The sequence below is a fragment of the Fulmarus glacialis genome, unplaced genomic scaffold (assembly GCF_000690835.1).
Source record: "Fulmarus glacialis isolate BGI_N327 unplaced genomic scaffold, ASM69083v1 scaffold38472, whole genome shotgun sequence".
Lineage (NCBI taxonomy): Eukaryota > Metazoa > Chordata > Aves > Procellariiformes > Procellariidae > Fulmarus > Fulmarus glacialis.
This window is the reverse complement of record NW_009199187.1, coordinates 23977-39650: the sequence shown is the minus strand read 5'-3', so window position 1 is coordinate 39650 and position 15674 is coordinate 23977. Positions and strand designations below refer to the sequence as shown.

Here is a 15674-nt window from a genome sequence, read left to right as displayed (position 1 = left end):
CCAGTCTGCCAAAACTAGTCATCAACATGATTAGTTGCTGAGAGACAAAGTTGGTTTTGCTGATGGAACTAATAAATTATTTTTTCTTTGGCTATTGTTACACTATAGCCAAACTGATAAGCAGATCCCAGGAGAAGAGCTAGAATGTTCACTTGAGAAAGGCATTTCTAAAACCAGAAAGGCCCAATTAATTTCATTTACTAGAGTTCTGTGTCTACTAACAACTAAACATCCTTCTACTATAGCTAAAAGCTTATGTCAACGTTATCTCTTTATAGGCCAAGCACCCAAAATCCCCCAAAACAGAAAAATGTGAGCTACAATATACAGCAGAAATGCTGAAGGCATAGTATCTACTGATGTTTCTTAACACAGTAATTTTGCAGTCTCTGAAAGCATGCCATTTCCTTCTGCTCTGTTAACCTTTCTGCTCACTGTCAGTCATAGAAGATGGCCACAGGGACCAATGCTGCCAATGTAGCATCATTTAGACAAAATGGACCTATCACATTTAAATACAGAGTTTTTTTTTTTTATTCTTATCTCCCACTCCCTTTTGATTCTTTTCAGTGACTCCTTGGATGGCTTTCTAGGCATTCATTGATTAATGAAGTATTAGACTCGTAGATTATAGCCAGAAAAAAAACCCAACCAAAATAACTAGTCTTATTTTTTGCAAATCAGAGGCCAAAACCTCATCCAAAACCATCAAGGATCTCTTCCGAGTCTGAAAATGGGAAGGTTTCAAAGGCAGGAGGAATCTGAATTATTTGTATTCTGTATTGTGCCAGACAGATAAGGATGACATCTCTCAGCTCTCTCAACATCACCAAGTAGACTTCATTATTTCTAAATCAGTTTTTTTTTTAAATCCTTAGCACCTGGGAAAATAGGTCTTTTTAAATTTGAACTGAGACCAAAAAAGATTCTGAAAGAATGAAAACAACCACTAGGAATTGTTAACACAAACCTCAGCTTTCTCCTTCATGATACCCTGGGAGAAAAGCTGAATTTCTCACATTAGCAGTCCCTGCCAGTTCAACTTGAACAACCGAGAGCTTTCTTTCCAAACCAGTCAACTAATTAACACAGAAGCGTGAGTGGAATTTTTTGACACAGAGGAAAATCCCAGGTTCCATTCACAGGCTCCGTGGCTTAAACTACACACACTAACAGCACATAGCACAAGAATGAAATAGCATCTAAATGTGTCTTTGAAAACTTAGTTTCTAGTATTTAGTACCTGCTATTTATCCAGTGTTTTTCATTTATGGCACCCAATAGTTATTTCTCTGAGTGACAGAAAACACTCACTGTTCCAGATCTTAAGAATTCCTTGCAGTTAGTGGTGCTACCAACTCTGTGGAACAGGAGATAAAGTAAACTTTCTGTTAGAATCCATTTAAAATTATTTCTGCTGGTGAATGGAATGTATTGGCATACATTTAATCAACCTGCATGCAAGACTGGAAGAATACAGGCAGATGTTTCATTGCATTATCAGGTAGAAATAAAAAGGAATTGATTGAAGCATGTTTGGATCAAGGGTATAAAAGCAAGTAGGTTTTGTTCTCTAATACTTCGTGAAGAGTCTAGGAGTTTTTTGAATAGGAAAATGACTCCATGAAACCCTGTTTTCCTGACTCTTGAGAACAGCTGAAATTCTACGACACAAACAGTAAAAATGAAGTGTAAAACAAACGTGTTAGAGTCAAACATTCAATATAAACATAGAAGAAATATACTCTTATCTCCTGGAGTTATGTACACATGTTGGTGTTTTTAAAGGTGTCCTCGTTGTGTAAAGTATATCCCCTCTGCTTTGGTAAAGCTTTCCTTAACTAGATCTCTGTTTTTTTTCTTGCACAGGTACCGTATCACCATATCAGTTCAATACATAAGGAATGTGTGCCAATTTATTACTTAAAAGCCAGCTAATACATTTCAGTAAGCAGACTTCTCCCGTAAAATACTGCTTCTTCGCAGTAATTAATCAGTAGCTTGCTCCATGTAACAGGTTTCTTCTTATTTTTTCTAATGAATGACAAACCAGTTTTTCTCATACACAATCTCCTGTTGCTAATTTAATTAACTGGAAGCATGTGACTAGTTTATCTTTAATAGTGCACACTTTCTTGAGTGGAATCTATCAATGCTCCCTATATTATTTTCCTGCCTATTTCCCCTGGCCCTCACATCATCCGTCAGGAACCAAGTCTACATGTTGTTTTCCTTTGGCCTGCAGTTACAGAAAGCTATTATCTCTGTGGCACACAAGGGCAAACAGAAATGACGATCTGTCCTGACCCAGAAACACGTATCATGACTCACCACTGCACTTTCAACTTACAGTGTCTCATGCCTTCTAGAAAAGTATTTTCTGCCTCTGTATCTCCATAAGTAATTAATTCTTAGCAGAGTGCTTACTAAGTAGATTAGAAAAGTGCTGTAGCTGCAGGCTGTATTTATGTTAATTGAGAGAGGTTTAGTCTCACACTAGTCAGCTTCTAACCTCTGTAACAGCAATTTGAACACAGAATCAAATGTTCATCAGAAATATTGCCAAAATACTTTTCCATGTCTGCTACTTCACTCCAAAACATTAAGATGCCATTCCCCTGAAATGAAACAGCTTACTGAAATTTGGTAGAACACATACCATTCTGAGATTAGAGCCCCCAGTAAACGCACTGAATCACAAAGGCTCGCAGAGATGCTGAGACACAGCCCAGGGGCTTGGCTGTTAGAAGCCAGAACTAGAAATTAGAGATTTTCAGGCTGATCCATGATCTTTCCACTAACATGCTGCATGGCATCAGGCAAATGAAGATATACACCGTCTCTTTTGTTATTTATCTATTAAATGAGTATTATTGCATGAATATCCTCAGCATGCACAAAGGAACATTCTGAAGACTCTAGATAGCAAAATTGTTTAAACACAGGTATTCAACTAGCAGGCTAGACAAAACAAGTGGAATTTCAGAAGAACAAGCGAAATATCTGTAAAGAATATAAAAGAAAGCACAGAGCTGAAATAAATTACTTGTTTAATTAAATTACATTCATGTAGCTTGAATTTCATGCAGTGTTTATGAATAATTTATAGCAATTGAAAATAACTGACTTCTGCTTACACACTTAACAGACTTAACAAGTGAATTCTGAGTTTCCTAAAACAGCTCATTTACCCAACCTGATTTTGTGGTAATCATAGCTAATGTCATGTATCTGAGGCCTTATTATGGAGCCACAGTGCCTATATCCAAGTCTTGTCTTGCTTCTTTCTATCTCACTCTTTTAATAAAATCATAATCACGTTACATTGCCATCAACAGCGTGTGAAGCCAAAAAGACTACTGGGTTATGCCATCACTCGCTGATACAGGTGGGAAAGGTAGAATGAATTATGAAGTAATATGAAGTCCTGTTAAACAGCATTAAATGGGGAAGAAATGTAAATGAAATTATATAGGTATTTAGTAGGATCTTAATAATTAATGCAAGAGCAGTGAGGATCCCATAATCAGGTATACATAATGTTTTATAGGGAAAAAAATTGCAATACCTAACTAATCTCCAGTACTTTCAAGGTATGTTTTATTCCTCTGCGCATACAGCACCGAAATTATTTGGAGTTTTAATTAATATTTAATTAAATGCTTCAGCTAAGCATCTTGGGAAAAATTCTTTGCAAAGTCTTTACTAAAAATGACCTTACTTATGGCTCAATTTTCATTCATTTAGAACTTGCGTTCACTACATTTCATGTTAGTGAGGTAAAATTCAAGTGGAATAGCTTTCCCCTTACTCTTCGCAAAATTTGAAAGATATTTTGACCTACAACTGTGTATAATTTGATCGTGAACACAGAAGCAAGCTACCCTGAATTATTCCGGTTTTGCTTCTCAGTCTGCTTTCCCCACATCTCTATTTTGAAACCTGTTACATCAGTAAGACATAGCTCCTTGCATTTTTGTACACTTTGATATCTGCATGACGCTTGTATTAAACTTGTGTTAGACTTGTTTGTATACAAAGAAACAATGCTGATGTACAAATAGAACATTTAAATTTACTTTGAACGACAGATGTTTATTTTATATAGTCAAAGGGAACAGAATCTCACACATAGGAAGAACAAAGAGTTCTAAGGCAGTATTATAGGTATTAGCTCTGCATATGTATTGTCCTGTAAATCAAGAAAGCAGTTCATGAACAACTGCAAATGAAGTACTGACAAAGAAATATTCACAGCATCAAAACAAGCAGCCTCTGCATTGTAATGCTAGAGGAGCAATCACAGCAAAGGAAACACCGATATGCTCGTGGGAGTTTTCACAGAATGAATTACATTTCCCTCTTTCTCTAATATAATACTGCAAAGTAAATTGTTTTATGCTTATGAAAAAATTACTCTTTTCTGTATTTCAGGGTGGGTTATTACTTTGGTTATAAATGAACTTCCATTTTTATCATGTTACTCTACATTATTTTGCATACCCTGAAGAACAAATACAGATTTTAAATGCTATAGAAGTCACTTGACTTCAAAAAATGTGTAGTTTGTTCAGCTGAAGAATCTGTTTTCATCAAGCAGAAAAGAAAAAAACATTATTATATTATCACCAAAAAAAAAAAAAAAAAGACACGAGATGGCATTTAGCATTTGTAACAGGGTACCAGTCTGATCTGATATTATTAGATTGCCCTCTTACCATGTTAAAAGTAACTAATGGGTCAATTTTCTCTATGTCTTACTATAGTGATACATGAAAGGCTTTTTGCCCTAAAGCAAAGATCAGTGAAAGGCATGAATAGGTTTTGATGAAATTAAAGTCTCTGCTTTAGGGGGTTCGCTGTTATTATTCTGCTATCATGGGTTTAGTATTTCCTATCCCCTTGCTCCAAATAACATTGATATCGTTGATATCTAAAAGCATGCACTGAGATGGTAATTTATACAAGAGGATGAGTTCAGTGGAAAAAAACAGTCTTATATTACCTGAATCCTTTGAAGCCACAGAGCAGTGCTAAAACAGACATACTGTGATGGCTTTGCCCTCCCCAAAACATGCTATAAATTCTGTATGGAAAGTGTTTCTTCATCCAGTTCTCATCACTGGATTGCAACTCAATAAGGCTGTGATCTTAGATGTAAGGTTTCTAGTGTTTTCCTTTGTATGCTAATAACATTGAAAGCTAACACAGAGAACAGAAAGTATGTGAGAACAGCAACATATGAAAAAATGTTTCTTTTAAAGAAAATTATTTTATCAGCAGGTATTCTATAATGTTACTATAATGTGATCAGTTGCACTGCACCCCTTTAGGTTTAGGTTGTTAAACACAGCTTGGTTCTTCCTTAGCAATTTACTATAGAGAAAAGCTCTGGCTTCAAGACAAGGAAATCTCACTTATATAAAAATTGTATTTACAGCTAGACCTGCAACATCTCTCATTTTTCAGCCAACTGATTATTCAGCCAGTGACTGATAGTGCAGTGATCCTGAAAAACTAAATGAAGATGCAGGGCTCTTTCCAGTCAACAATATTCTATACACTGACCACGAGGCACTAGAGTCATTAGAGTCCTCTGATACTCATATCAAGATCCACAAGGCTTGATCCATAAGTGTATTTAGTGCCTTGATTCCACTGATTGCAATCACAGCTGAGTGCCACAGTATATTCCCGGATCTGGGCTACAGTTGTTGCATTACTTTTTGCTAAGTAAGGAGTTGCTAAGGACGTTATTACATTATCACTACAAAACAATGACATGGGGTGACGTTCAGCGCCTACTATAAGGACCAGCCTGATCTTGTTATATTATCAGATTATCCTCTTACTTTTTAAAAATAAGTAGCATCTCTATTCCTCAGGTTTCAGTTATCTTCATCATTCTTACTGGCCCTAAGGCAGTACAGGTCTTTGATACCATTATTACTATGTAACAGTGTACTCCTTAAATCATTTGAGAGACAAGAATGCAATGAATCCTCTGGTACACAACACAGATCTGTAGTCAGGATGTTTTTCCATAATCTCACTGGTTACCCACACGGACCAAAATAGCCCAAGTCTGAAAACTTTCTAACATACTGAGGGTCCTTTCTGAAACAGGTAGTCTGGTGTGAGGGAAAGGGGTCTACAGATATTTTGATGAAATGGACCATATTTTGCACTGTTGCTTTCCTGACTGGCACTTCATGTGCAAGAATTTCTGAGTTTTGTTTTACATGCTATCAGTGTTACTTTCAACTGCTGTAAATCTCCAAAGAAGGTGCATATAACTTCCATGTCGATAACCCATTCTACCTTGAGTATATATTTTCTTTTGCAATTATAAGAAGCTGAAGAAAACAGAATTTTAATAGAAAAGTGCAACATGTACATTTTTATTCAACACACTAGATTTTTTGAGACCCTTCAGTTTTCCTCCTGCTTAATAATCTAGAATCATCTACTATGTAAAGCCAAAGATTCACAGACCCTCAAGAAGAATGCTAATGCATAAATGCACACTACAAATTAATCAGAATGAAGGAGAGTGACTAACTGCAAATTAAGGATTAGATAAGTAGTTACTAAGAAAGAAACAACCACAAAGCTCAACAAATATTCACTGAATACCAATTTTGTTTTAAACTCTACTATTTGTAATGAAACGCAATCTTACCAATCAGCTTTTTACTACAGAACAGTATTTTAAGCATGCACCATCTACAAATTATCTCATCTTTTAAACACTTAAACGCATAAACAAATAGCTGCAAAATAGCGAGACATCTCAACAGCAGCTAATTTATCGTATGACTCCACTCATCTCATGATGAATAATTCCCCAGTTAGATTTCCATTTTAAAGTATCTATGGATTTTGTTACTGTCTCTCTTAGTTAACTCTTTCTTACATTAATATCATAAAACGGCTCTAATGGCCCACTTGAGAAGAGACTTGACTTTACTAGGATTTATGGATGTAAATTTGAGATAAAAGTTGCCCTTCCCAAGCCAACACCAATAACACAGCAATACAAATAGTTTTGCTCCATAGCAGTAGTCAATAGTCTAGATCCTGATCTCCCTTATGTCAGCAATAATCTGATGCACTGAAGAAAATTAAGTCACTTCTAAGTTTCCATCCAGAATAAATTCTGTCCCACTCTCTCTTCAGTCAATTGGTAAATTCATTTAAGCAGCCTGTACTGAAGAGGCAGGGCAATCCTCATCCTAAAACAAAGGCCAGTGAAACTAGGAGTCCTTCCACAGCCTTTGGATGAGGCCCTAAAAGAGAGAAATCAGAACACCGGAAGGGATTATATCCTAATTAGAATGATCTCATTGACACTCAGACAAACCTTCATTGTTCAACAGGAATAGTATCAAGCTAAGTCTGCATAATAATTTCTGAACACTGCTATCTTGAATATTATTCGACAATCAACTAGACATCACTTAACATATACTATGTGATAGACAAGTAGGAATCCAACAACTTTAAACCCTGTATTACTGCCACTTGAAACACTTTAAAATGCAAAATCTCGCTGCAATTACAATATTCTCTAATCAGTATATTCTTTTAAATTCAAACTGTGTACTTCTGCAGAAAGTATTAAGAAATAAATGCTGCTCAAGGAACCATACCGGGCTTTTAGAACAATGAAAAATTTTTTTTTTTTTATTTTTTTTTTTTTTTTTTTTTACACGGTTCACAGAGACCTATTAAAAACAGACACAAAACCTTTCTCTGGCTGTTCTCACAAGCACTACAACATTAAGCCCTAAATTTTGGGGTTATCATGCAAGGAAGTGGTCCTGTAGCACCCAGCCTTAAGCAGCAAAGGGGAACATCACTGTAGATACGACTCATTGTCTTCCAAGACTGCAAAGATGTTTTTCAGCTCTGATACATAGATGGCTATTGCAACGGATACAGGATTGAAAAGATAAGTATTTGTACTGTAATACAGTTTTGGAAAAAAACCAGGTGTCTTCCATGTTGGCTTTAGAGAATCTGCATTAATTTGTGAATTGGTATTTGCACACAGAAGGAATACATGGAAACAAATGCAGATGCAGAGTGAATAAAGCAAGCTGAAGGGATATGTTGGGGATATGCCTTTCATGTATAGATCAAAACTTTTATGTATGCCATGATACATTCAGGTATTTAACATTAAACATTTGGAAAGGTGTCCCATGGTTAAGGCTCCTCTGAGATTTTTCCTTAAAATATTTTCATTTTGAATGTCACTTACTGGATTCAAGCTCATCTCTATGGCAGAATTACTAGTCAGAGGACAAATGGATTCTCCCGTGAGCCTCTGGAGACCGTGATATTCTTCCATAGAAAACTACTCAGCCATTCATTTTCAAATGTCATGCAGGAGTCCACCTTTCTGCCACTCTCTAGTTAAACATATTTATTCTCAATGCTCTTATGGGTCAGGAAATTTCCTCAGGAAACATCAATGGTAAAAATTGGTCATATTGGTTTAGTCTCTAATGAAGACTACTGAGAATGGTCAAATAAAAGTGGACATTTGGAGAAAACCAGGCTTACTCAACAGGAATTGAAAAGCAATCAAATGTCAAACTCTGAAAGGGGGAGTGTTAGAGCTATGGGGTTAAAAAAAGAAACCTCCCGAAACAGAACAAAAATACATACCAACCTTCCTTCAGTCTCGTTCCATTTAGTCCTCAGCTATGACACATTTTTCTGTGTATCATATTAACTTCAGAGTCAGCCCTAAGTTATTTTTATACCCACAAAAATATATCTCCAAAATGATAATGCCCTGAATGAGTAATATTTCAGCAATACTTTGCAATCGACTAAGGACACCTCTAGCACTGTTATATCCCTGACAATACTAGCCAGACATTTCCTGTGTAAATTACCAGATAGCTCATGGAAAGTGAGCAGGTGTGATAAATTAGCTGTAGTTTTCTAGACTGTAGTTTTAACAGATTTATTTACACATTTCACAATCTACCAGTAGGGATGGTGCTTGTTACTGCCAAATGTTAGATGAAATGTTATCAAACAGAAGTCTCCCAACAAATTCCCATCATGTTGACTATTAAGATCAGCCTGCCATGTGTAATTTTTCATGTTACACCCTCAATCAGGATTTTTTTTCAAGCTATTGTTACTATTTAAGTTATCTTTTTCTTACTCACCAATACATGAAAAGTACATATTTACATGAACAAAGAAATTGCACAATGCCTATCTAGAGACTTGTGCCACTTACATTTTTAAAATACTTTGTAAGCTTATTTAATAACTAAATAATTAAAAAAAACCACATCAAAAACCTAAATCTGATCCCATTTCTATTTTACACTGCTCTTCAAAGGGCTTTCAGACAATAGCAGAGGATTTTGTCTTGCCTGAGCCAGCTGCTCTTTATCACAACATCTGATTTCCCTTAAGCAGTTCGATGGTGAGAATTAGCCACCCCCATGCCACTGGCTGGTAAAACCCAGGTGTTACTGAGTTGCTATCAGTGACAGTGTGACCTTAGGCAGACATTTTGGAGAAACAGGAAGAGATTCCTGGGGAAGTTGTCATTCCTCTCTGTTCTGCTGGAGAGGAACAAGCGGAGCCCACACCGTGCTGGACCATTTGCATCTGCTCTACCACATAAAGTGGCACGTTGGGGTACACTGGGGCAGATGTAGTGATAGCACGAAGAGACATAGTTTCCACATTAGCACAACCTAAAGCAGTACACGCCTTGACATATAACCTGGCCCAGGCACGTGCAAGCCCCAGTGAACATACAATGCATCCTACTCCAAGAACTGTCATAGGCTGTGGAGTCCCGCCACACAACTCAAGATATCTTAACCTGTGTCCATGACGATAGTGGTGCTATAATGTCACTTGAATACTGAACAACATGCTGGGCTGAAAACCCTGCCCATAGGGTGTGCAAAATCTTAATAAAATACAATATTATTAATGTATTAAGTCTGATGGTTACTATTTCCTCATGGATGCATGGTAATACTGGCTAATGTGTTCAGACACAGACAGAATTTTGTCGCAGCACCTTCTGAATAGCAACCATACAATGATGCAACCACAATCCACATTCAGCAGAGCTCATACAGATCACGCATCTTAAGTGATGTGTCAGGCTCAGTTTGCTTCACAAACACATAACACACAAATATTAACCTGGCGGCACTACTATCATCAAGCTGTTTCTTTGTATGTTTGTATGTTCACACCTCCAAAAAATACATTCACTGATCAGCACCTTAAGTATAAAGGTCTCAGAAACAATGCTTTGGTCAAGGGGCTTATAATTGCCCAGGCTATTATCAGATTAGTTTCTTTACATATCTTTAAGGAGAGCTGAGCAATTAGAAGGGAGAAAAGAACCAAAAAACCCACACTCCACAAACGTAACTTACATTAAAAGTGATTTCTGATTTGACTGCCTGAGATACATTTTCAGTAACTTCCTGAAAACCTCCAAGCTTTCAAGGTTTGCTAGTACAAATATAACACTGAAACTAAAGCTTATATATTTCCTCAGAATAGATTTTAAATTGTTTTCAATTATAATGTCTGCATTTCATGCCACACTTGTTAGTCATGTTTCATGCACTTAGGAAACAGAAACAGTTTTCTAAGATTGAAAAAACCACATTTATTAGTAGTATTTTCAAGAACTTTCCACAGAGTATTTGAAACTCCAGAAATATTTATAGAGAAATGTGTGGATAACTCTGGATCATGGAGTTTCTAGCAGGGGCTTTGGAGACAACTTGTGCACAAACTAGAAAGCAGAATACATTAATAACTAGAAAACATATCTAAATCTAATTTTACATCTAAAAGTGCTTGTATTTCAGAAATTTCAAAACGGGGAAAAATTTTGCTCCTACCTCTTCCAAAGCCCATAATGAATCAACCATAGGCTTGATCTTCTTACTGTTGTACAGATTTAGGAGTTTGTCCATCACACCCTTGATCAGGCCACCTCGATTCTGTTTGAAAAGTAGATTCAACAGGGAAAATCCAGCAATGACTTTGTTCTCCTCATACAGCTTGATAGGATTTACTTTCTCAACCTGCCACCACTGGAAAGCAATAAACAACAGCAGGGTTAGAAAAACATTTTTCAAGAAATGTACAGGAAAGTTCACAAGAAAACTGCCTGTGCAGATGTGTTACAAGACTCATCTGTCAGATCTGAAGCAACAGCCAAGAGAAGCAGTAAGGATTTTATTTAAGGAAGAGGCAAGAAAGTATGCAGCTGACTGATACGCAGAAATAAAACACAGACTTGTGTTGCACAAGATTAGGGTGCTAGAAGAATGATGAACAGATCCGATTTTAGGACATGGGTCTAGAAGTGAGGAATTTGGACCTCCCTTCTTACTTCTACTATCCTCCTTTGTTATCTCAAGAGAGCCATGCAATCTTCCCAAATGTTCGCAAGCACTCTTGACTATTACTTTTCTCTCAAAAACAAGTAAACCACGCGCTGCTTATGAGCTTCCATTTACTTTTCACCCATTATTATGTTTGTGATATTTGAGCAAGCCTCATAAAATCTAATGAAATTATTTTGTCTCATTTAGCCCAAGAGCATTCTTGAGACTGAGATCCCACTTCCTAGCAAGTTTTATTTGAATGGGACAATTCTAAATTAAAGTTTTCATACAATTTTGATGAGTTAATTTTGCAGTATAATTACATAAAGAAACTAGTTATACTTTTACAGAAAATCTGATATGCTTTTTTTTTATTAATTCAATTTATTCATATTTATTCAGTCAATAAATACCAGTACTATCTGAAAAACATTTCAGTTGAAACTGATTTCATTGGGCCAACCTACCCTACAAATCATACCCATCTGGATATGTTTATATTAACAGTAAAAAGGCTGCATAGTAAAGATTATCTTGTTTTAGTTCACAAACGCATGACAATAACAAAGAACGTGCCACTACAACCATTATGAAAATGTAGGAGGCAAAGAATAGCTCCTTGCTACAGTTCTTGATTTATCTTGTTTTCAACTACAGAGACTTTTAAAGCTAATTTCTCCTGAGAAGGGGTTGTTGCTGGAAGCTGTAAATGAGCTCTTGGCAGAAAGATTATATGACAGATCTTCAGTCAAGACTTCTCCCTCTGTTTTTCTTGTCTGAAGGAATCACTTTCACTCCTGGTTAACTTATTTCTCACTGGCAGTTTATTTGAAATATTTGTCCTTTTTTCAATCTCTAGGATTTCTGAGCAGATTTTTGTTATTGTAGTAAGCTGAAGAAAAAAAAATCTAACATTTGAATTTTGGATTTGTTGACATCATCAATTAGGAAACAAATGCAACATCGTCATCTCTTTGATGTCAGTTGAAATGAACATGGAGAACTCAAAAATGCATTATGTATGGAAATAACTTCTGAAAAGCTGGAATTGGCTGGACACAAGACCCATCTTAAGAGATATACCTCCTTTAGTATCTCCTTTAACTCACTGCGCTGTCCCGACAGTGTTTTCAGATATGAGGAACCTACAGGGTACAGTCATCCATATCCATGGATATGATATTCTGCCATAAGTAAATAAATAATGCAGTCTAACTTTAAACTTAGCTGTATAAGAGATATACATCTGATAGCTAACAATTTAAACATGCATTGCACACAGATCCTATTCCTGTCTAGCTGTGGTATCAGACGAAAACATGTCAGACCACACTGCAGTCAGAAAAACACTCTCTTTAGCAACATCAGAAGTAACAACTTAGCAGAGATAAATGAGAATGATAAAGACGAAAATGCTACAGAAAAGACTGAAGTTAGAGGAAAGAGCACTGGGAAAGTTAGAATCACAGCACTGGGACACTTACTGATTTTGCAAAACTGAAGAAGCTTTTTGTCTCCCCAGTAACCATGTTAGATGAACCTGTAAAAGATCAGTACATTCACACAGAACTTATTACATGCTAACAAGCAGACTATTTATTATATGTAAAATAATTTCCATTATTCATATTTAAGAAAAAAAAATTTCCCCAGGTTTAAAAGGGATTAGTAGACATCCTTATACTTTGGGAATAAATAACAGAGGCCAAGGTGACTAAGCCCTACTGAGATGACAAAAACAATCTATCAAATCTTCCAAAACCACAAACAGGTTAAGTGCTACTAGGCATCTTGACACCAAAACTCTTCTATAGCTCTCTCCTTCTCTGCAGTAAAGTGCCATTTGTCTCTGACACTTTATTATTTAGCAGCGATCACCACACAGGTGTCCTTTCTCTGTATCTGTAAAGATACATTTTTCTGACCACTACATGTGTGAACATACACGCATTGTACACTACAACCTGTTAACAAACATAATGACGATTCACTGGCAGGGACCTCATTACAAACAGGCAACCAGGTTGGCTTGTACAGTCCAAACAGATACCCAAGTGACAATGCGTTCGTTATTGCCACCCTGCTAGCTACATGAAAGCCCAAGGAAGCAGGTATGCTTATCCATGATGCCACTGCACCTTCCACTGCGATACAGATATACTCTTAATTTCCAAAGTTTAGCAATCCCTTCAGCTATCCTCCTACAGAAGCTTGGCTTGCTTTATCAACACACAACATGGCAACCTGGCAGAACTGTAGGAAAGACATGTTTACCCGGTATGTGGAGCAGTCTGTGTACATGAATGGAAATTTGTGAACAGAAGCCTGGGCTTGAATTCCTCAAAGTCATGTCAAATAAAAACGATAGCATTCTTCCTGAAATCTTCCTCCAAGCTTCCCTCCCACAAGAACTATATTACAGTTTCCTTGGCCACGCTGTGATTCCTATGGTGTGTAGAACGAGAGATCCAAGCTTTCTCTTACACTTCTCCTGTATCACCCAATAATATTGAACAATTTGAAACACATGTTCAGTTTCACTTTTGAATTTTTTTTTTTTTTTAAAGAGTTTCTTTGATTACATATTGTTTCTCAATAATTTAGCCCATGCTCAGCTTCACTATAATCCTTGATGGTCAAATTGAGAAAGTATAAATGGCGGCCTCAAGTTCTGGAAGGAGTGGCATGGGTGACTGTAAGAGATTTTAAGCTTTGCAAAAGCTTTAGTTTTGAAATATGTACCTGGCTTTTTCCACTCACCATATAAAATGTAAGTCCCAAGTGGTTTGAGAAGACTGAGGCCTTTCCCAGTATTTTCTCCACAAAGACAGTCCAAAACAATATCTACTCCATCTGTCGAGATTCTAAAAAGCAAGAAAGAAATCTCACTTCGCAATAAGATCCACAGGAACTGGTCAGCCACCATGATACACGCTGATTGTTAACAAAACACCAACATTTTCCAGGTACTTTAGAGAGGACATTAAGGCTGAGGCTTTGACTACGTGAAAACTTTCTCCTCATCAAAAGGCAATCCAAACTCATTCAGTGCTGGAATGTGAGTTTGTTGGGCTAGCCAACCCATGCCTTTCAGGCTTAGAAGATCTTGTTCCCCCTTTTTGAGGGCTTTCAGTAAAATTATATTATCAAAAAATAGGTGATAGACACAAAGTTCTTTTTGAGTCAATGTCAGAGAATGTCTTTTTTTTTGGTCAATGAATGTCATAGAGAAAAAGGACATTTTTGTTATTCATATCTTTTTACATTCTTTTTCTGAATTCGTAAGGAAACAGATCATCTTATCCCAGTTCTTCTCAGATAAATGATGTCCTTGTAAAGTTATTTAAATGAGTCATCTGTTTCAGACTTTGTATCAACTAGATGACAGCGAAGAGTTAAATCAAGCATAAAGAGAAGTCACGAAGAGCTAGAAACCCAGCTCTAAGGATACTTTCTGCTTTCTATAATATGGCCTGATTGTATTTATACTGTTTCAATAAATAGTTTGCATATTTATAATTTTCCAATAAATAGCTTTGTGAATGCAATGTCAACATGATGCTGAAGAAGAAAAAAAAAACCACACCCAAATATCCTGATTTAGTTATTTTTTTCTGGCAAAACCCCAGCCTGCAAAATCCTACCACTAGTTTGATCTAAGTCTAATATCCTACCTCCTAACCAAGTAAACAGCCCAAGCAGTAGTAAATTCTTGATTAATACTCTTAAACAATTATGCAAATAACTGGTGCAGACACTACAAGAAAATTGCAACCTGGAGACTATCAAAGGTTTAAGGGGCAGTCAATAGCATCTAATCCCCAGGAACATCAATTAGCTCCCGATGACCATGCCTTCTGCAGTGTATAACTGCAATTAGAAGTCAGGAAGGAGGTAAAGCTTTATGGCTTGTAATGCATCTTTCTGTTTCCTCACAAAACAAAGGTGTTACTCAGACATCCACTGGTTACAAACAGCAACAAAATCGGACAACTTTACTCCTTGGTACTGCTGCCATATGTGGGGTAATAAACTTTAAATTCAGGCCCTGGGTGAGCTTTCACTGTAAATGAATAATGACTTTGAATTAAACAGCTTTCGGTGGCTTCCACGGTTGAACTGATTCCTCATCCCCTAGGAACATTTCCACATTCATATCACCTCTGGGGCTTTTTTGTTTGTTTGTTCATTCATTTGGGGTTTTGGGGGTTGGTTTTTTTTTTTTTTGGACTTTGCTCCCTGATGAAAGCTCTTCCCTGGAATACCCCA

The 15674-nt window shown here is 36.6% G+C and overlaps 1 protein-coding gene across 1 annotated transcript in view; it reads right to left on the bottom strand.

The window, feature by feature from the left end:
• Positions 1-15674, bottom strand: part of VAT1L (vesicle amine transport 1-like) — a 56958-nt gene that overhangs the window by 21468 nt on the left and 19816 nt on the right. The window contains exons 5-7 of the mRNA XM_009573163.1: positions 14166-14269; positions 12890-12945; positions 10914-11108 (exon numbers count right to left, since the gene is read on the bottom strand). Of these exons, the coding sequence (XP_009571458.1) occupies positions 10914-11108; positions 12890-12945; positions 14166-14269 (355 nt within the window). The remainder of the gene's footprint in view (positions 1-10913; positions 11109-12889; positions 12946-14165; positions 14270-15674) is intronic.